Consider the following 21,249-nt stretch of genomic DNA (forward strand, 5'->3'; position numbering starts at 1 on the left):
TTTCCAATCGCCTCGTATGCATGTGAGAGCTGGACAATGAATAAGGAAGACCAAAGAAGAGTTGATGCTTTTGAGTTGTAGTGCTGGCAAAGAATGCTGAAGGTACCATGGACTGCCAAAAGAAATAACAGATCTGTCCTGGAGGAAGTGTGGCCAAGATGCTCCTTGGAAGTGAGGATGGCTAGACTTTGTCTCACCTACTTTGGTCATGTTATCAGAAGGGACCATTCCCTGGAGAAGGATGTCATGCTTGGTAAGGTGGAGGGTTGACGGAAGAGGGGAAGGCCTTTGATGAGATGGATTGACATGGCAGCTGCAAAAATGGGCTCAAGTATATCAAGAATCATGGAGTTGGCGCGGGATCAGGCAGCATTTCGTTCTGCTGTGCATGGGTTCACTATGAGTTGGAAACGACTCAATGGCACCTAACAACAACAACAACTCCTGAACAGGTATTATTTCAAACAGCTTATAGCTGAGGAAAGTTACAAACAATCAATGTTGCTGAAAGGGAATACCAATGAGCCAGGATCAGAATGCAGGTCATTTTATCTTTGAAGCCTAAATTCCTGATAAGTATATTTCTGTTTGTATGCACACAGTTTTGTTATTATTCTAGTTGTTTTTCTCCAACAACATCATGGATGACCAAGAGCCCTGCTGGGTACTAGGGAAAGACAGAAAAAAGAACAAAAAAACCCCAACTTATTCAATTCAAACAACCTAAAGCTCCTCCTGGCAAATCCCCATGTCTCAGGCAATACTATGCCTCTTTAGGCTCTTACTTCTAGCTCCTTTATTTATTAAAACTGATTTAGGTAATATCGACACAGAACCTACTTCATGTAGGCAAAGTGGATACAGCAGTGAACAGTACAGAAATCTCCAAATGCACACGGATCATAAATTCTTAGGATGTAGACCACAACCAAACCCAAACCAAACTTACTACCAAAGAGGTGATTCTGACCCACAGCAACCCCTATAGGGTTTCCAAGGCCCTAAATCAGAAATAAAGATGGTAAAAATAAATATGCTTGTGTTTCCTGGGGTAAGTCTTTATTTACAGAAGCAGACTGCCTTATCTTTTTCCCATGGAGTGGCTGGTGGGTTTGAACCATCAACCTTTTGGTTAGCAGCCACATGCCACTGCACCGCCAGAGCTCCTTGGATGTGGACCATAAACTAACAAAACAAAGTATCAAGTGGTGATAAGTTCTATGGAAAATGCAACACAGTAAGGAGATAAGCAGCAGGCAACACAAGCATATTTATCTTCAGTGAGTTAGAACAAGGAAAGGCAAAATAGTCATTTTAGGAAACAGTAGCTGTTTCCCAGAACTGTGGGACAACTACAAAAGGTGGACCATACGTGCATTGAGAATATCAGAAAAGAAAGTGAAAACAGTTGAGGCAACAATGGGTGGGATTTTACAAAATAAGTAAGTGACACAAAACCATAGATTCAGAAATCTGCTTGATAAGGAAAAGGAATCACATTTTTAATTCTAAAAACTTCGAAGCAGATTGTGATGATTTTGTAAGCCCTGACACAGATCTCACATGCTGGTCGACTTCAGTAAGTGCCAATGAAGAGGCACAGAGTCAAAGGCTCCACTGACTTTTATGCCCAGGAAAGGGAAGATATGCTGCTTATTCCCAGAAAGGTCAAGGTCATCAGCAATAGGCTAAACATATGAATTTGAGACAAAGGAAAAAATAAAGCTGCATAAATAAATAGTATAAAGTGAGATAATAGTGATGATACAAAACAGATGAAGACTTCCAGTTTCTGGTCCAGTTATGAAAGGATCCTGGAAGTTATCACTCCCCTCCTCAAAACAAGAAAAAGCTAAACTTACAGAAGAGAGGTCACAGGCAAACGACTGGCCCCCAAACTGGAGGGGCACATAGACAGAGAGATTGAACAAAAGCCCCGGAGCAGAAACCAGACAGAATCAATGCGAGATCAGGAAAACTTAAACTGCAATTGTCAAATTACTGGAGGCTCAGGGTGGACAAGCTTGAAGGCTGAAAATGGCAAGGGGGTCCCATCGCAGGAAAGCCCACAGTTTTGTGTTTTACCTTCAGGAATGCTACCAAGACCTCAGGGTGAAGATAAGAAAAAAATTCCCTTGTGCTTCCTCTAGGAGGAAGAGGAAACATAACTGCTTTGAAACTCAGCCAAAGCATTCTGTTCTCCTTAACAAGGCCTGGCCTCAAAGCAAACTGTTTTACCAGAGTCTCACTTATGGGGAGAGAAGCTCTGGTGGTGTAGTGGGTAAGGCATTTGGCTGCTAACCAGAAGGTTGATGGTTTGAACCCCTAAGCTGCTCTGCAGAAGAAAGATGAGACAGTCTGCTTCTGTGAAGCTTTACAGCCTTGGAAACCTAATGGAGGTTGCTGTGAGTTGGAATCAACTCAACAGTGATTTTGCTTTGAGTTGAACTTAAAGGGAGTAGTGAAATACCCATTGACAGCCTCATCTAAGCTTCCTGTCTCACCAAAGTGGGGCAGTGGAGGAGCAGAGAACCACTAGTGAGGTCACTGCTCAGGGGCACAGGTTCACTAAAGATCGAGACCTAATAACTCGACTGTAGATTAACAGGGGATTACAACAGAAAGAACCCAAGTCTCAAACCTTATTTAAGAAGTGTCTAAGTCAGGGGTGGGAAGGTGAATGGGCCTATGGCCATGAACTTATATAGGTTTAATGAAGGATCTCTCTACATAAATATTTACATGTGCTACAAATAATATCCACAAATACAGGAGCACATGTTGTTGTGTTGTTGTTATGTGCCGTCGAGTTGGACCCAACTCATAGCGACCCCTCCTTGGGTTTCCAAGGCGGTATAACTACGGAAGTAGATTGCCCAACCCTCCTTCTGAGGAGCAGCTGGTGCATTTGAACCTGCAGCCTTCTGGTTAGCAGTCAAGTGCCTTAGGCACTACGCTACCAGAGCTCCCACAGTAGTACATACAGGGGGCAAAGTTATGAAAACTTCTTAGTCACAATGAAACACCCTGAGGGAATGAATTGCTGGACATGGGGGTTCAGGACTATAGTCTTGGGGACACTAAGGTCAATAGAAGAAACAGTCCAGAAAGACAGTGTTCTGCATTCTACTTTGGTGAGTGGCCATCAAAGGTGCAACCATTGGTTTGTCTCTGTCTGGAGCAAAGAAGAGTAAACAAACTCAAAGACACAAGGAAAAAATTAGTCTAAAAGACTAATGGACCACGTGAAGCCCAACCTCCACAACTCTGAGACCAGAAGAACTTAATGATGCCCATCTACCACTGCTGACCACTTTGAAAGGGATCACAATAGATGTCCAGGGTAGAGTGGGGGAAAATATGAAACAAAACTCAAAACCATATAAAGGACCAGACTTACTGCTCTGATGAAGACTGGTGGAACCTCTGAGCCTGTGGCCCTCAGACATCTTTCAAGCCTGGAACTGAACTCACCCCATAGCTCAACTTTTAGCCAACAGACAGACAGGACTATAAGGTGAACACTAATACCAGGAGGTACATACTCATTAGAACAATCAACCATACAAGGTGTAAAGGGTGGCATTTGCCCAGGGATCAATCTCAGAAGGCAGGAAGGGATAGGAAAGAAAGAAAGAAATGGAACACAGGGAGGAAGCTGGAAGAGTGTTATTTACACTGGGGGACTGCAATGAATGCCACAAAACAGAATGTGTATGAATTGTTGAATGGAAAACCAATGTGCTCTGTACACTTTCACCCAAATCATAATTTTTCTAAAAAAAATCTATAAATTTGGCCTGAAGTAATTTGTTTCTCTGAGGGGAGTAATCTGTTTGTTAAGACTTCAGTTTCAAGTATCTGATCCCAGAACAAGTGACTACTAAATATTTAAACTTGAATCTTCCTGAAAACCTTTCTCCTGCCCTGTAAGGCTGTCCCCACCCCACCTACCAAAAAAAAAAAAAAGTCTCCAGGAAACCCAAACACAACAAGAGAGAGAAAAACAAGAAAATCAGATAACATTTTAGCCTCCTGACACCTACAGCAAATAGCAAACACAGCCTAACTTCTAGCCAGATAAAGATAAAACTGCATGTAAAAGGCCTATAGATCCCTGTTCGTGTTACTTAGTACATCATCTCTAGCTTTCAAAAGACATTACAGAACCCCACCCAGTGCCATGAGCTGATTCCGACTAATAGCGACCATGTAGAACTGCCCCATAGGGTTTCCAAGACTGTAAATCTTTACATGGCATGGAAACTTGTGACTTGATAGCTCATTTCTTTTTATTGGTGAATACTATTCTAGTGTATGGATTCACTGTTACCCAGTGAGAGGCTCCTTGCCTTCCATATCAGAGACCCAGGTTTGATTCCCGGCCGGTATACCTCAAGTGTAGCCATCGCCCATCCATCAGCACCCATCCATCTGTAGTGCTGAACAGATTTCAGAACAGTGTCCACATTGAGAGTATCAACAAAAGTCCTGCTGATCACCTTATGAAAATTCAGCTAATTCCTGAATCTAGGAGATTTCCAAGATTTCCTAGGTTCTTATATGTGGAACCTGCACAGATTACTTGGAGTGTGTTGAGACCAAAATCAGGACAAGACATCCAAGAGGGGATGACATATACAAAAGGAAAATCCTTACAAGAATTGTTTATAATGAGGAAAGAAGAATCTCTTTAACAGATGGTGCTGGAGCAACTGGATTTCCACATGCAAAAAACAGAAGCTGGATCCCTTCCTCACATCATACATTCAAAGTGGATCAGTGATCTAAATATAAGGGGGAAGAACCATAAAAGTATTGTTTATAATGCCCCCACAATAGAAGTTATCCAAGTATCTTCAAGAAAGAGAATTTTAAAATTATGACTGTATATTCCTACACGAGAACTCTACTGAATAAATAAAGTGAATGAATGGCCCATGGAAGAGTGTTCCTAATGTAAATTTAAACTAAAGGAATTGACATTAAAAAGTACATACAATTCTATTCTGTGTTTACATTATTCATACACAGGTGAGAAAAATATTTAAAAAGGGAAGAAATAACCATCATAAATGTCAAGAGACTGGTTACATCAAGAGGGCAGAGTGGTGATTATGACTGAAAACTAACTCATGAAGGGTGAGTCAGGAGAGAGGGTTCTCCATCACATGAATATCCTTTTTAAATTTCACTCAACTGGACTGTCCACAAGGAGCCAAGATGTTCAAAGGAATAAGGCATGGGGGTTTGTCCAAAAATATCATACATAACATATTTTTACATATTTATTTTGTAAATAAAGCTGTAAGCACTTGGATGTTAAATGAAAGGCTGGTGGTTCAAACTCACCAGCTGCTCTGCAGGAGAAAGACGTGGCAGTCTGCTTCCATAAAGATCACAGTCTTGGAAACCCTGTGGGGCAGTCATACTCTATCCTGTAGGGTCACTCTGAGTTGGAATCGACTTGATGGCAAGGAGTTTGGTTTCTTGGTGTATACTAGATGGTACAGTATCAGCATAGGAAAAAAATAAGCATTCCTAGAAAAGTATCAACTAATTACCTAACTGGAATAATTAATCTATTTTAATGTGTTCCATAGATCCCTGGGTGGCATAAACAGTGTGCATTTAATACTAACCTTATGGTTGGACGTCTGAACCCACCAGGGGTGCTGTGAAAGAGAAAGGCCTGGTGATCTATTTCAATAAAGACTGCAGTCAAGAAACACTATGAGTCAGAACCACCACAGTGGCAACGGGTTTGGTTTCTTTTACGTATTCCATACGCAAACATCAATTCTAGGTAGATTAGTTTTAAATATGAAAATATAAAATTATACTTTCAAAAGTTATAATCAAATGATCTTATGACACCAAAATAGAGGAAAAAAAGTTCTTAAGTAAGAAGAGTAAGACATAAAGGAAGAGCTTGAAAAATTCAACTATACATCCATATAACATCCGTGTAGGCAGCATCTGAATGCATGTACGTCTATGGGCCAGTGCACCCAGGTATGACTCAGACCCTTCTCTTGAAGCTGGAGCCCCACTTCTGCCCATGGCCCAGAAGCCATCTAGTCTGTGGCCATGGAGGCCTTGGCTCAAACTCCCACCCCCAGTCTCCCTTGGCTCCTATGATTCAGTGGGTCTAGTGTCCACATTTTGCCCAGTGTGCTCCTGTAGGGCAATGATGGAAAGGTATGTACTCTGGGTGTCTAAGATCTGGCTCAGAAGCCCTCAGCCTGTACCTTCCCCTCCCTGGGCAGGTTCTCATAGGCAAGGTGGCCTTCCCTGCCGCTGGCTTAGCAGAGGTGGTGACAGCCAGGCAGGACCTGGCTGAGCATTCACCTGAAGTGTCCCCTGCTGGAGCTGCCTAGGCCACACCACACAGTAGGTGCTGGGCCAGTGCATATGGGAGCCCTGTGCTAGGTAGAGAGCTGCTCTGTCTTCAGCCTATTCAGGAGATTCTGTCATTCAACACAGAGAACCAAAGCCCAGGGTAGAGATGTTAACCCTCTACACGTCAGCTCTGAGAGTCACACATGAAAGGTGACCCCAGAGACTGTGGAGCAGGCCCTTCGGATGCCTCCTTGGGCTCAGTCCTTTGGCCTCCTCTGCCAACATTTTACCTCACTGAACAAGGGTCAGGTGCATGCAGCTCCTTCCTAAACAATTCACATCTAGCCTTATGGTAAGAATAACCCAGTTCTCTGTAGTACTCACCATTTCCTTGTTCCAGCTTTTGAAAGTTTAAGCAGATATTGTCTCTAAGCCCTAGAAGCCACGTAAGAGTGATTTTAAATAAATGGACCTGGAAGCAGGCTCACTAGGCAGTCTGGAGGCAGATGACTAATGTTTGGTCCACACACCAGTCACAGGAGTTGAAACCCTTTCTTGTGATTACACGGATGTATAAGATGGTCTCCCAAGGTCTCCAAATGCCCAGACTGGACTAGTTCTCCCTGTACCATACTTGGGATCTGAAACAGAAGGATGGAGAGGAAAGTGTTAGTAACCAGAAAGTGACAGACTCTTGGCCTCAGCTCTTTCCCTGGGTGGGGATGACTCCCAGCCATCCGGAGGGCATCGGCATCCCTGCTTTAGGCCCATCCCTGGGTGTCCCCTGACCTTCAAACAGCCCAGAGCAGCCAGCAGGGTTCTAGACGACCCGCTGCCTCTGCCTCCTCCAGCTCACACCAATACCCGCCCCCACACTGTGTCTGCTCTGCTTCAGTCACTGCTTTCAGCAAGGAATAGATGGGTTTTCTGAACACTGGGTTCTCTGCTACCTCAGAGATTCACAAACTCATTTTTCTGAAATGAAATACTTTCTATCTTACCCTCCTACCTGCTATAAACCCTGCTCAACAATGTATGTAATTAAATTACACTTAAATAATTTTTTTCCCCATCTAGCAGTCTAACTTGAATCTCAGGTTAGGTCTTTTTATTACAGGCTATCAAATGTCCCTGGTTTTTCATTAATTTAAAAATGGTCTCCCACAATCATGGGAGAAGGAAGGGCTGCTTATGTACAGGGAGAGAGCTCAGGGCACAGAAGAGTATGGAGGGATGGACACTGGGAAGAGGTAACTATGGGGAGGAAGTGGGAGGGGAGCTGCTGCATTGTAAATTTTGGTCAATGACATGAGACAAAGTATATGTGAACTGCTGTATGAAAAGTGAATTTACTCTCTAAATCTTCACCCAAATCAAAATAAAATTAAAAAAAAAAAAATGGTCTCCCATATTAGACTGTCACTCTCTGAGGTAACATGTGAAATGGGCCTGGAATTATGGGATTCCTGTGGTAGAAAGCTTTCTTCTAGTCAGAGGAAATCATCTGGTGCAAAGGCAGACTCGCTAGAATATGAATCACATGCAGTATTTAATGTGTTTCCTAGGAACTCCCATTCCTAAGTATGGAACCACTTAAGATTTAATAACTTAGGGCCCAATTCATGGTTATGAAATGGTCTAATATATTTGTGCAAACCAAAAACATAAGTCAGAGCTCTGTGTTTAAACCCAGGGGCCAGGGATATCAGACTGTGCATTCATTTTATCTCCGTTAGACCAAAAGAACCAAACTCACTGCCATCGAGTTGGATCTGACTCATAGTGACCCCTCCTTGGGTTTTCAATGAAGTATCACTAGGGAAGCAGATTGCCCAGTCTTCCTTCAGAGGAGTGGCTAGTACGTTTGAACCACCAGCCTTCTGGTTAGCAGTCAAGTGCCTTAGGCACTACGCCACCAGAGCTCCTCTTTCTCCATCAGAAGGAGGTTTCTAAAATGGCTAGAAGAGTTAAAACATTAGGGGTTTCACGTATATGGTAAATGAAACAGGAGTCCTTCAGACCCTTTTCAGGATTTAGACTAACTTTTACATTAGTAAAAACAGGCATTCTTCTGTGTTTCATAAGTTATACATCAATTAAAGTACAAAATTAACTCAGTAGAAACATTAACAAAATGATATGAAAACAGGCTTCCAGTAGAAACTGTGGCCCTGAGAACTTGAATTGAACCATATGTGGGGTTTTAGATCCATCCCACATGGACCCTGCCTGTGAAGGACTCTGGGATTGAGCAAGAGTGACTGACAGGAAAGTAACCCTGTCCACAGCTAGACATTAACCAGGCTCCCCTTCTCCTCGCTCCAGGAAGATGCTGGGTAGCCCCTAAGGGAACGCAGTGGCTGTGCGGCACTTATCTCCGGCCAAGGCTGGGACCCAGACCCCACAGGCTGGTACATACACTCTATTCTTCCTTGGATCCATCCCTGCTCTTCCAAGGTTCTCCCCACCCCTACAAGGAACCGTATGGAGGGCATGGTGGAGCATTTTCTTGGTGGGCTACTTACCTGCTATTTTTACTCCCATTGTCAGCAATATTACGACCAAAATTGAGATGCTACAAGTTTGTCAATATTGCCCTAAATGACACTGACCATGGGCCTGCTGCTCTCAAGGAAGAAAGAACTCTCTTGAGAAAGGTGATGGCTCCTGTACAGAATGGCTTTGGACAACCTAATGGCATCCCAGGAGGCACCTGTGCTTTATTAATAAGTGAATATTGTGTTTATATTCCTGATAATACAGCTCTCATAAACCACTCCCTGTTCACTTACACACCCAATCAGATTGCATAAAATGTATGGGGATGACACGTGGTGGATGGAGATCAAGGGGTGGTTCTCTGAGTGGGGAACATGGTACAAACAAGTACTATTTGGAATTCCTTGCATCAAATAGGTGGAATCATTTTTTGAACGTCTTTATACTGCAGGTGTGGTGAATGTCTGCATTGCTTTAATAAATTAGGGAAGGGAGCCCTGCACTCATCTCCCCCTATCCTGCAGGCTCAGGGAAGCTTATGGAAGAAGTGGGTTCATGAAATAGGAAGAGCTGGGTAGGAAGGGGTGGAGGTGGAGTGTTAAGAGATATCCAGTATGAAAAAAAAAAAAGATATCCAGTATGGATCCTGCTCACCAAGGACTGTTGGATGGAGTGCCAGAATGACTGAATGGACAGTACCCATCAGTAGTTAGACAGGGACATTACCAGGATTCCCCTCCATAGAGCCATTACCCCCAGGTTTTCAGACTTGACTTTCCCTCCTGTGGGCTCCTCCTGCAGGGCTGCTCTCACATTCCTTTCCCCCTTTGTAACTCACCCACTGAGTTTTTTGTTTCATCTTTGTAAATTTTTATTGTGATTTGGGTGAAAATTTACAGAGCAAATTCATCTTCCATACAGCAGGTCACGCACACTGTCTCATGACATTGACTGTAATCTCCCACAATGCAATAGCTCTCCTTCCCTTTCCTCCCCATAGCCACTTGTTCCCTGTGTCCTTCCCTCCCATGTACTCCTGCCCCGCCCCCAGCTGTCTCCCTGTGCATACACAGCCCTTCTATTCTCCCATGGTTGATCTCTCCAAGGAGTGTATCTACCTAATGTAAATGTTCAGCTCCTATGCCTGTCTTTTGTTTGGCTGGAAGCCGCAGGAGCGGGTACAACTCCAGACCTGAAGGGCCACTAGGGGCCATAGTCTCAGGGGTTTCACCAGGCTGTATCAGACCAGCAAACCTGGTCCCTTTTTTTTTGTCTCCAAATGATTTTGAGTTTTGTTCCACATTGTTTTCCCACTCTATCCAGGATTTCCTACATAGATCCTCCTCTGAGTGGCTGACAGTGGTAGCCGGGCACCATCCAGTTCTTCTGGTCTCATAGTCGTATAGGCTAAAGATCACATGGTGTACCAGTCCCTTGGACTAATTGTTTCCATGAGTCTTTGGTTTTCTTCATTCTTCTTTGCTCTGGACGAGGAGAGACCCTTCGTTGCATCTAGATGGCTGCTTGCAAGCTTTTAAGATCCCAGTCACTACTTGCCAAAGCAGGATGTGGAACAATGTTTTGTGTAGTATGTTATGCCAAATTGAGCTTGATGTCCCCTGCTACTATGGTCCCGAGCCCACAGGTCCAACTACTTGCTCCCTCCGGGTAGCTGGCTGTGGCCAAGAAGTGACTACAACCTTGTCCCTTGTCAGCTCTACTATATACCTGGAAATTCTTACAGAACATACAAATACACTTGTAGAAATGTTATCTGCCAAACCTATACATAGGCATGGGCTCACTCCCCACTGCACAGACATACCTAATAGTTCAGCCTGTGCACCCATCTATCCACCTGTATATAAATGTTTGTCTTCACTGACAATGCAGTACTATATGTGCAAAATGGTTCATCTTTGTTGTCTGTACCGTCCATGCACCTCTCTGTCTTCTTCTTCCTCAGTGTCACCGTGTTGATCACTCACATTTGGTACATTGCCCTTCCCTTCACCCAAATCAACACTTGTCTCTACCTATCTAGCAGTATTCCCTCCCCTCCCCTTTCACCCCTGGTAACCAACGAAGAAAATTTCCTTCTATATATAAACCTTTCCTTGACTTTTAACAATAATGGACTAATATAATATTTGTCCTTCTGTGATTGATTTATTTCATTCAGCATAATGTCCTCCAAGTTCATCCATGTTACGTGGTGTTTTGCAGATTCTACATTATTCTTTAGGGTCACATAGTATTCCATTGTATGTATGTACCATAGTTTGGTTATCCATTCTTCTGTTGATGGGCACCTAGGTTGTTTCCATCTTTTGGCTACTGTAAATAGTGCTGTGATGAACATGGGTGTTCTTGTCCTGGTTCTCACTTCCTTAAGACATATACCTAGTAATGGAATGGCTGGGTCAAATGGTATTTCTAGTTCCAACTTTTTAAGGAATCGCCATACTGCATTCCACAGTGGTTGCATCATTTTACAGTCCCACCAGCAGTGTATGAGAGTCCCAATCTCTCCACAACCTCGCCAGCATTTATTTTCTGTCTGGTTGCTCACCCACCGAGGTTTAAGTGTTAGAACAAAGGCCTCTGGTGCATGCCAATATCATAACCTAAGTTAATGACGAGGCTTTGAGGTTTCACCTGTGAAATTCTACACTGACCTTCTGTACCAAAATTTCCCCTAATTAAAAGCCTTTAGACCAATCAACCCACCTTTGCCTTTCCAAGAGGTTTTAAGGGCTGTTTATCCCCAGGATATTGGATTATACCTGTGGTGATGCCCCGATTGCTGGATTGGCAGGGTGATGTCACCATCTCCTTTCCTGAGCTGCTTTAGCAAAAAAGACATTTTAATTCTACATTTTACTCCAAGACTGTGGGGAGCAGTCAAAAAATTTAGAAATGTAATTCCCACTCTAGGCACAGACAGGGTGGGAGGACAGGGCCCGGGACTGGGGATTATGCTTCTCACATACCTGAGAGCCTCAAGCAAAACCATTCCTCACTGGGAAAAAAGGATGGTTTTGGAGACCCAGACATGATCCAGCTGGACTCCTTCACCTGCCTCATTCCTGTGGTGGGGTCGTGAGAGTGCCAAGCCCCACGCAGGACCCCACAAAGAGGCCGGGTTCTTCCGCTACAAACTCTCAACCTTTCTCTACCCCGTCACCCCGTGTGAGAGGTGGAGCTGCAGTTTCAGGGTGGCACGGAGAAGGCTGCAGAGCCTGGGGACGCCACGAACACTGTCTGCAGGGAGGGGCCGGGGACGGCTCTGCAGGGGCTCAGCCTCCTCAGCCAGAGCTGCTCCGTCTCCAGGCTCCGCTCAGGGGGGGCTGTCATTCAACACAGAGCATCAGGGACCAGGGAGGGGATGTTAACACCCCACAGTGCAGCTCTCAGAGTCACATATGGAAGGTAACCCCAGGTATCCAAGACTTGGAAAACACACAGGTATAGGGAAACGGCCCGGTGACAGTGGAGCAGGGTCTTAATAATATGCCTCTTAGGATTTAGTCCCTTGACTTCCTCTGCCACCTTTTGCCTCATAGAAGAAAAACAAAGCACAGAGCACACGGCTGGTCCCCCACCAAATCATATTTAGTCTCACCCATTATATGAAGAATTCCCAGTTCTCTGTGCTACTCACCATTTCCTGGCTACAGCTTCTGGAAGGTAAGTGAATGTCCTCTGAGCCCAAGAGGCCACTTAAGAGGGATGAGAGTGGAAGCACAGTGTGGGGGAAGGACAGTCAGGAGGCAGATGAACAACTCCTGGTCCACACAGGAAGTCAGAGCAGTTGATACTCTTACTTGTGATAGCAAGGATGTGCAAGATGGTCGCCCTAGGTCCCCAGCTGCCTAGACTGGACTAGTGCTCTCTGTGCCACACCTGGACCTGAAATGGAACAAGATGGGGGGGGGGCAGTGTTGAGTCTTGGCTTTCAACTCTTTCCCTGGGCAGGACTTCCTCCCAGACTGAAGGCAATGCTCCACCCTGAGCATGTTTGCATTTAAGGCTCCAGCTTCCAGAGCACACATCTGCACTCCCCACACAGCCATGCAAGCCTCTCATGGCAACAATTTCACAGATGGAGGAATTTACTCATTCCAGAGTATGACAAGCACCCAGGCTGTGGTACAGTGCATTACTTAATATGGATGGTCCTTCTAGCCATAGTTTTGTAACTCCCACCAAATGACTTGGTGGGGCTATGCAAATGAGATACTGGTAGCCCACCAAGGGGATTGGACAGCTTGCTAATAATGTAAATAAGGCAACTGTGTGGGGGTGGGACCATGCAAATACTGCGTATGAAACCCTAATGAGGGGATTGGTCAGTTTCACCATCCTACTAGGCTTAAAATAAGCCATTCCCAGAGGCTGGAACAGGGCCCTCACAATGACCAAGAAAGAGGAGCCAGGAGCAGAATGTGTCCTTAGGACCTGGGTTTCCTGCACTGGGAACCTTCTTGCTGAAGGAGACAGAAAGAAAGAGTTTTAACACCAGAGACAGAAAGAAGCAGCGGCAGAGTAACTTCAGCAGCAGAACCAGGAGGCCGTGAGGTGGACTTCCTGATCCCCAGAGAGGAAAGCAGAGGAAAGCAGAACGTCTTTAGGCAAGAGGCTTGCTGGTGGAGTAGGATACCTCTGGGTACTTGGTGGAGCCTCTGGGTTACATTTGCAGAGTAAAAAAGTTTTTAATACTGGCAGAGGTCAACAAGCCTTGGGGCCAAGGATTAGAGAGAAGTGTGCCTACAGGCACTAAGAAACTTTCTTCAGTCATTTCTGATCCTGAATCGTTACTTGTTACTTCCCTAATAAACCCCATACACATGAGTTTTATCTGTGAGTTCAGTGCAGCCATTGCAACGAATTCTCAAACCTAGCAGAGTAGAAGGGAGTGCTGTGGGAGGGACATCAGAATTGGAAAAAAACAGGTGGGGGGTGGAGGCATGTCTGACCTCTGGCTCACAGGAATCAGACTTGGGCTGTTGATCTTGATCTTTTCCCCTTCTGAAGTTAGAGGAGGCCAGATGCCCTACTGTACCATTTTTTATATAAGGTGAGGCTGGAAAACGGGAACCTGATTTCCTCCAGGGACTCAGGGGTTCAAGGATGAGTTTGTGTGCTCACCTACATAACTATGTCCCTTGCAGATCAACACACACACTGCTATTTGATACCAACATGGATGCATTTTAAGGGAGAACATAGTTTTTTTCAGTTTGGTCAATGTACTCATGATGCTTCATGGATTTTTAATTATGTACAGCTAAATCTCTTCTATTGAGCTTTAGTTCTTTAACTGGGATTTCATATACACCACTGTAATATATAATCAGTTTTTTTCCTGTAGATTTTGCAATGAACACTTCTTTATTCCTCTTGGTCTTTTTTTTTTTTTTTCCCCTTTCCTCTCAGATGACATCACCAGTCCCCAAACTTTCAAGAAATCTGGGAGGATTCCTGAACACTTTCTCTTTCAACTTTATAATGATTCAATTAACAAATAAATTAAAAATTCACTAAGTTTTTACTAAGGAGCCATCTCCCACCTCTGTCCCATCCCCCCTACCCAGCTGACTTCTACTTTTGTTTCTTGATCTTGGTGTAAAAGTTCTCTCTCTTGTATCACCATGATACCAGTGTCTCCCCTTTATGTATTATCTCCTATTATTTTCTCTAATAGGACTAGTTTTAATTCACAACTTTATTTCTATCCTATTTTCAGCACAAACTGGAAGTGTGTTAGATGTGTAGATTCTCAAGCTATAACCCAGTCCTGCTAAATAAAAACCTGCATTTTAACATGCCCAGGTTGTCCACAGACACATTCAACTTTGTGAAGCATTCACCACACTACAGCCTATAAGTTAAGGAATGAGCATCCCATCAACTGAGATACCCTCTGAACCATGTATCATCATCCACTACCTTCCTGATCCACAACCAGTCTCCATGTCTAGGCCACCTCACAGTCTTCCCTCACTTGTTCACAACAAGCTCCTGCATGATATCATTCATTTGTGGTTGTCATTTCCAAAATCTATGAGCAGCACAGGAACTGGAGTGTTCTATTTCAAAGCACAAACACCCATCCCTGCTTAATGCCCATCAGTGGGTGTTCATTGACCTTCAAAAAGCCCAGAGTAGTCAGCACGGTTCTACATAAGCTGCTGCCACTGTTTCCTCCAGTCTGGCTCACACAATGACGCCCAGCCTCCAAGTCACACTTTGTACTTTTTGCACTAGTCACCTGTGACTTTATCAAGGCATGGTCATCATGCACTGTCTGCTGCCTCAGGGATTCACTCATGCACTTTTCTCAAGTGAAAGACTCTTTCTCCGCCCACCTATCACACATACTATCAAACCTGGTCATATATATAGCTAACCATGTATGTAGCTATAAGCCCTGGTGGCGCAGTGGTTAAAGCACTCAGCTGGTAACCAAAAAGTCAGCGGTTCAAATCTACCAGCCATTTCTTGGGAGAAAGAGGCAATGTGCTTTTTTAAAGATTTAGGGCCTTGGAAACCCTTTGGGGGCAGTTCTACTCTGTCCCATTGGGTCACTACAAGTCAGAATCATCAATGGCAGTGGGTTTTTTGGTTATATATAGAGCAAATTTTATGAATCTTCCCTTAAATGATTTTCCCTTTCAAGCAGTGTAACCTGACTCTTGGGTTAGGACCTTTTATTACAGGTATCAATGCTGCTAGCTGTTCATTATTTATTTAAACTATCTTGTGTGCCACTGCAGTTCTACAATAGACACTCCTCTGTATTTTGTTTTCTTGTTCCTTCTGGGGTCACACACAGAATAATCACACACTCGGATTATTACTCATAGTATTTACTCTTGAGCAGCACTATCTAGTGGAACTTCTTTTGTAGACAGACATGCTTTTTTCTGCATAATCTGATAGGAGAGCCACTGGCCATGTGTGGATGTTTTGCAATTAGCCCACGACCAGTACAATTAAGGAACTGATTTTTTTCTTTTAGATTTAAGTAATTTTAATTGTGAATAGCTCTATCTGGCAAGCGGACAACACAGCTCTCAAGGAGTCACCAGAACCGTAACTGACCAACACAGCAGAGAAGGTGTGACAGCTGCCGTCACCACAGTGCAGAGCTTCACAGCTTTTTGTTTGCTGCAAGCCTGTCACACAGAGTAGATAAAAGCAAAGGTAATATTCAATTCAGCTTGGTTGTATTTTCATGATTAAGGTTAATGTCAACCCTACACTGGATTTACCACAGTCTCCAAACTGCAATGATATTTAAACATAGAAATGAGTGGGAGCTAACTGAGGGGCAGAGGGGCCACTCTCTAAGGAGGAGATATTTGCAGACAGACCTGCATTATGGGAAGAATGGGATTCCCATGGTAAGTGTTCCTCAAATATCTCATACAAAGGTCTTTAAAAATGTGTCAAGCACTAACTAAATATGAGGATGAGTGTTATAAACATAAGTCAGAGAGCTATACATAAACCTGAACATGTACCATCTTGTTGGGCAACATAACATGTATGGATTTTATTTTATGTGTGACCAATATCTCACTTGGTTTACATTTTTTAATATGCCTCTTGCTGCCAGGAGGAGATTATACCTCGTGACCAGAGAAAAAGAGGCAGAAAGTTCAAAGGCCAATTTCCTAACATACCTCTCTCAGAGTAGCCCGGACTAGGGTTGGAGCCATGAAGATGGTGGTAACAGCTTGGTTCTAAACCAATAGGTCTTACTGCTTTCTTGAAAGTGGAAGATGAGAGAAAAAGAGGCTTGAAGTGGCATATCTTCTAATCTAGAGAGTGGATGCTGGTGCCATTTCCTGATCTGGGAAAGCTAGGGGAGACGCAGATTAGCTGGGATGAGATCTGAGGGCTCTGCTTTGGGCATGGTACGTTTCAGAGCCATACAGTCCTCAGTACCCAGGTGGACTATGGGAAGGCTTTGGTGCCTGAGTCCACTGGTACTCAAAAGCCCCTATGTCAATCTGTAGGTTTCCTCATCCTGGAAACAAAGAATCAAACTGCAGCCTCTGAAACAGGCTCCATTCCCACTTCTGCAGCTAGAGGGATGGAAGAGGAACCGCGGGCACGCACAGGGCTTCAGGAAACGTAAGTGGATACTGTGGGGTTATCTAGGGGCAACTCCTAGATTCTGAACTAGGAAAACTGGGTAGTTTTGCATGAAGGTTTTCATTTGACATGAAATGACTACACTACCAGTCATGTCTCCAAGTGGAACTTCAATCCAAAAATGAAGTACTTGTAGAATATCAATCCTGAAGGATAGAAAAAGAAAAATGAACACTCTACATTTTTGAAACATTCAATGTTTTCAGAATTTTAAAACCATATGAACATTTCTTTTTTTCTACACACTATTTTTTTGACAAATGATTCTTAGATATGATGCCAAAAGCATGAGTATCAAACGACAAAGTGATAAATGGGACTTCATCAAATTAATGCATGGAAAAATGCTCTGTGCCATTAGTCGTTGTGTTGTTAGGTGCTGTCAAGTTGACTCCAACTCATAGCGACCCCATGCACAACCGAACAAAACACTGCCTGGTTCTGCACCATCCTCACAGTCCTTGCTATGATTGAGCCCATCATTGTAGCCACTGTGCCAGTCCATCTAGTTGAGGGTCTTCCCCTTTTCACTGACCCTTTACTTTACCAAGCATATTATTAAGGAAATGCAAATCAAAACCACAGTGAGATACCACTGCACCCCTACTAGGATGGCTACTATCAGAAAACAAGAGTTGGGCAAGTAGATACACTCCTTGGAGAGAACAATCATGGGAGAAAGAAGGGCTGCTTATGTACAGGGAGACAGCTCAGGGGGCAGAAGTGCATGGAGAGATAGACGAAAGGAAGAGGTAACTATGGGGAGGAAGTGGGAGGGGAACTGTTGCATTGTGGAAAACTGTGGTCAATGTCATGAGACAAAGTATATGTGAACCGCTGTATGGAAAGTAAATTTGCTCTGTAAACCTTCACCCAAATCACAATAAAAAAAATAATAAAAAAAATAAGAGTTGGGGAAAACATGAAGAAATTCTTGGTGGGATTAGAAAATGTGCAGCTTCTGTGGAAAAAAGAGTTCAGAGGTTCTTCAAAAGTTAAACATTCAATTATCATAGGACCCATAATTTCCATTCCTAGGTATATGACCAAAGGGCTTGAAAGCAGGGATGCAAACAGGGACTTTTACATCAATGTTCACTGCAGTACTACTCATAATAGTCGAAAGTAGAAACAACCCTAATGTCCATCAATAGTTGCATGAATAAACAAAAGGCAGTATATCTATACAATGGGATATTATTCAGTAATAAAAAAAAAATGAAGTTCTCATAAATGCTATGACACAGGTGAACCTTGGGACATTATGCTAATTTAAATAAATCAGATAAAAAGAACAAGTATTGTGTGATCCCACTTACATGAAATATCTAGAGTAGACAAAAGTATACAAACCAACCATCCACCAGGGGCTGGTGGGAGGGTAGAGGGGAGTTAATGCTTAAGAGGCACCAAGTTTTACCAAAGGTAATGGAAAAACCTGGACACTGAATTGATAATGGCTGCCCAACATGGTGAAAGCAATTAATGCTACTGAATCTTACATGTAAAAATGGTTGAAATAGCAGTTTCTTACATATTTTTTACCACACACACAAAAAGGATAGCATGAAATGACACCATTAAAATAAACAAATTTAGATTCTTGGTCTGAATGTGGAGGTAAAAGGAAAGAAATGTAGACATGATGGGGATATAGTGAGGAAAATGGGTATTTCAAAGATTCAGTGCCAGCCTTCTTGTTGCGTGCCATGGAGTCGATTCTGACCCATAGTAAAACTTAGGTCATGCTAACCTAGCAAAACAAAGCCACATTTGAGCAACTGCAGTTTGGAAAGAATGGGCTTTTTAAAGTAATTAGATCTGGATCACCCTGTTAGTTAAAAAAAAAAAAAAAAAACCTCACTGCCATCAAGTCAGATCCGACTCACAGCAACCCCTCCTTGGGTTTCTGATATCACTATGGAAGTAGACTGCCCAATCTTGCTTCTGACCAGTTATTAATACATGGAAAAAAACAAGACTACCTGCATAACAAAAACTCCAGTGATTTACAATTCTAAATAGCAAAAACAGAGATTTCCTCATGACACTGGAGTCAGCAATGATTTTTCAAACGGGACATTTCCATTTAGACATTTTTTGCAATGATATATACAGCTGCTGGTTGACTCTTTAGTGTCTAGTATTCTTCCTCTTTTGTATTATGTAAAATAATATCCTTTTGTTGCTCTTACATGCAACAGGTTTGATATGCACATATCTTCTTCTGAATTAGTATTACACTAGGTTTAAAAAGAAACATTGTCTAGTCAAGTTGCACCACACATTATTTACTCATCCATTTAAGTTTTACTTCTTCATGTTCAAAATTTCTTGCTATAAATCATGACATTTTAATAGTTGCACATTTCACATTTGTTTAAACAAGAGTTGTTGTTAGAGGCCCTTGAGTCGGCTCTGACTCATAGTGACCCTGTGTCCAACAGAACGTAACACCGCCCGGTCCTGTGCCAGCCTCCCAATCCTCGCTATGCCCGAGCCCATCACTGCAGCCACTGTGTTAATCTATCTTGCTGAGGGGTTTCCCCTTTTTCATAATTTTTGCATAACAAAAATTCCAGTGATTTATAATACTAAATTGAATACTAAGTTGACCCTCCACTACAGTGTTTCAGGGCTATTCATAACATTTTCCAGTAATATACCAGACAGTGTTTCATTGCTATTCATAAGGTTTTCACTAACTAACTCGCTGCCCTGGAGTCGGATCTGACTCATAGCGACCCCTCCTTGGGTTTCTGAGGCGGTATCACCACGGAATAGATTGCCCATCCTCCTTCTGAGTGGCTGGTGGGTTTGAACCCCCAGCCTCTGGTTAGCAGTCAAGTGCTTTAGCCACTATGCTACCAGAGCTCCTATTCAACTCATAGCGACCCTTCCTTGGGTTTCCGAGGCAGTATCTCTATGGAAGTAGATTGCCCAATCTTCCTTCCACTGAGTGGCTGGTGGGTTTGAACCCCCAGCCTCTGGTTAGCAGTCAAATGCCTTAGGCAGTACACCACCAAATCTCCCAAGGTTTTCACTGGTACTTTGTAAAATAATTGCTACAAAAGATGAGGTATTTTTTGCAACACTGTAGTGTGGCTGACTCTCTATGATCTATTCAAGGATTTTAATTAGTTTCATGACACATGCCTCCCATTTTGCCCTCATTCCTAAAATTAGCCTTTCTGACTTTGAGAATACTCATGGCTTTGTTCCAAGAAGCTTTCAACCTACTAAGAAGGCTCTTTGGTAGCAAAAATTGTGGCTGAGTCACCAGCATCCAGTCCTGCACAGATGCTGCCTCAGCCAAGCCTTCGGACCTTGGACGAGCCTGGGTGTGTGTGTGAGCTTATCAACCCGCCATCGCCTCCATTAAGCTTGTTAAGCCACATCACATTTTACAGCAGACGAACTAGGGTTGGTTATATTGTCTCCCACACAATTATGACAAAAAGTTCTGCCTTCCAGTCAAAGAAATTCCTAGAAATGTTTCTCCTACTAAACATTTCCCTCCTGAAACTGGGATAAATAGGGTCCTAGTTGCAGGTACTCGGTCTCACTCGTGGTTCTTAATTCTTCATCTACCTTCAACACTTATAAACACTGAAATAGCGGGATATATTCCTAACCATAAACCGACTTTTTTGTTTGACTAGCAGTAATTAACAAGGATTGCTTTAATGAAGCACTGAAAACAAAGGGGACCACGGTGAGCGGCGGGCTGAAGTGGGTCAAAGCCGGGCATTTAGACTCAGGCCAACAACGCTGGGCTTCTCTGAGGGCCGCGACTGCATTTCCCACAACCTCCCAGTGAAGCTGCGGGGCTGGTCGGCGAACTACACTTCTGCACAGCGAGGATTTACACGATTTTACCTGTTAATGCACCGACAGACAAGGTACAGCCCACGGCCGTGCAGAAAACAGCTGCGGTCCAGGAGGGCGCAGGCCGGATGGGTTCGGTTTTCCGGCAAAGTGGCCGCGGCAGGAAAGCGGTGGCGGCCGGAGGCTTCGAGCACACCATGGACACAGGAAGTCGCGCTGGTCTGCAACAGCCCAGGGAGGGCGGAGAGGCCAGGACTGCGCACGAGAGCGGGAGCAGCGCCCTCGACCACGGGACAGGAGTACTGGACCAACAAGGACTCCCACGAACACAACACCAACCTCCCGCCGGAGCAGAAGTAACCCCATGCACGGTGCCCGGTCGGGATGTGCACTTCCGCTTCCGGTTTCTAAGAC

The 21,249-nt window shown here is 43.8% G+C and overlaps 1 protein-coding gene across 1 annotated transcript in view; it reads right to left on the reverse strand.

The window, feature by feature from the left end:
• The window catches only part of LOC103207942 (zinc finger protein OZF-like), a 104,693-nt gene that overhangs the window by 16,273 nt on the left and 67,171 nt on the right, over nt 1-21,249 (reverse strand). The window contains 1 exon segment of the mRNA XM_007953639.2: nt 20,887-21,056. Within this exon segment, the coding sequence (XP_007951830.2) occupies nt 20,887-21,056 (170 nt within the window).

Source organism: Orycteropus afer, unplaced genomic scaffold (genome assembly GCF_000298275.1).
Source record: "Orycteropus afer afer isolate SDZICR_OR568_19922 unplaced genomic scaffold, OryAfe1.0 scaffold00402, whole genome shotgun sequence".
In the NCBI taxonomy this organism is placed as follows: domain Eukaryota; kingdom Metazoa; phylum Chordata; class Mammalia; order Tubulidentata; family Orycteropodidae; genus Orycteropus; species Orycteropus afer.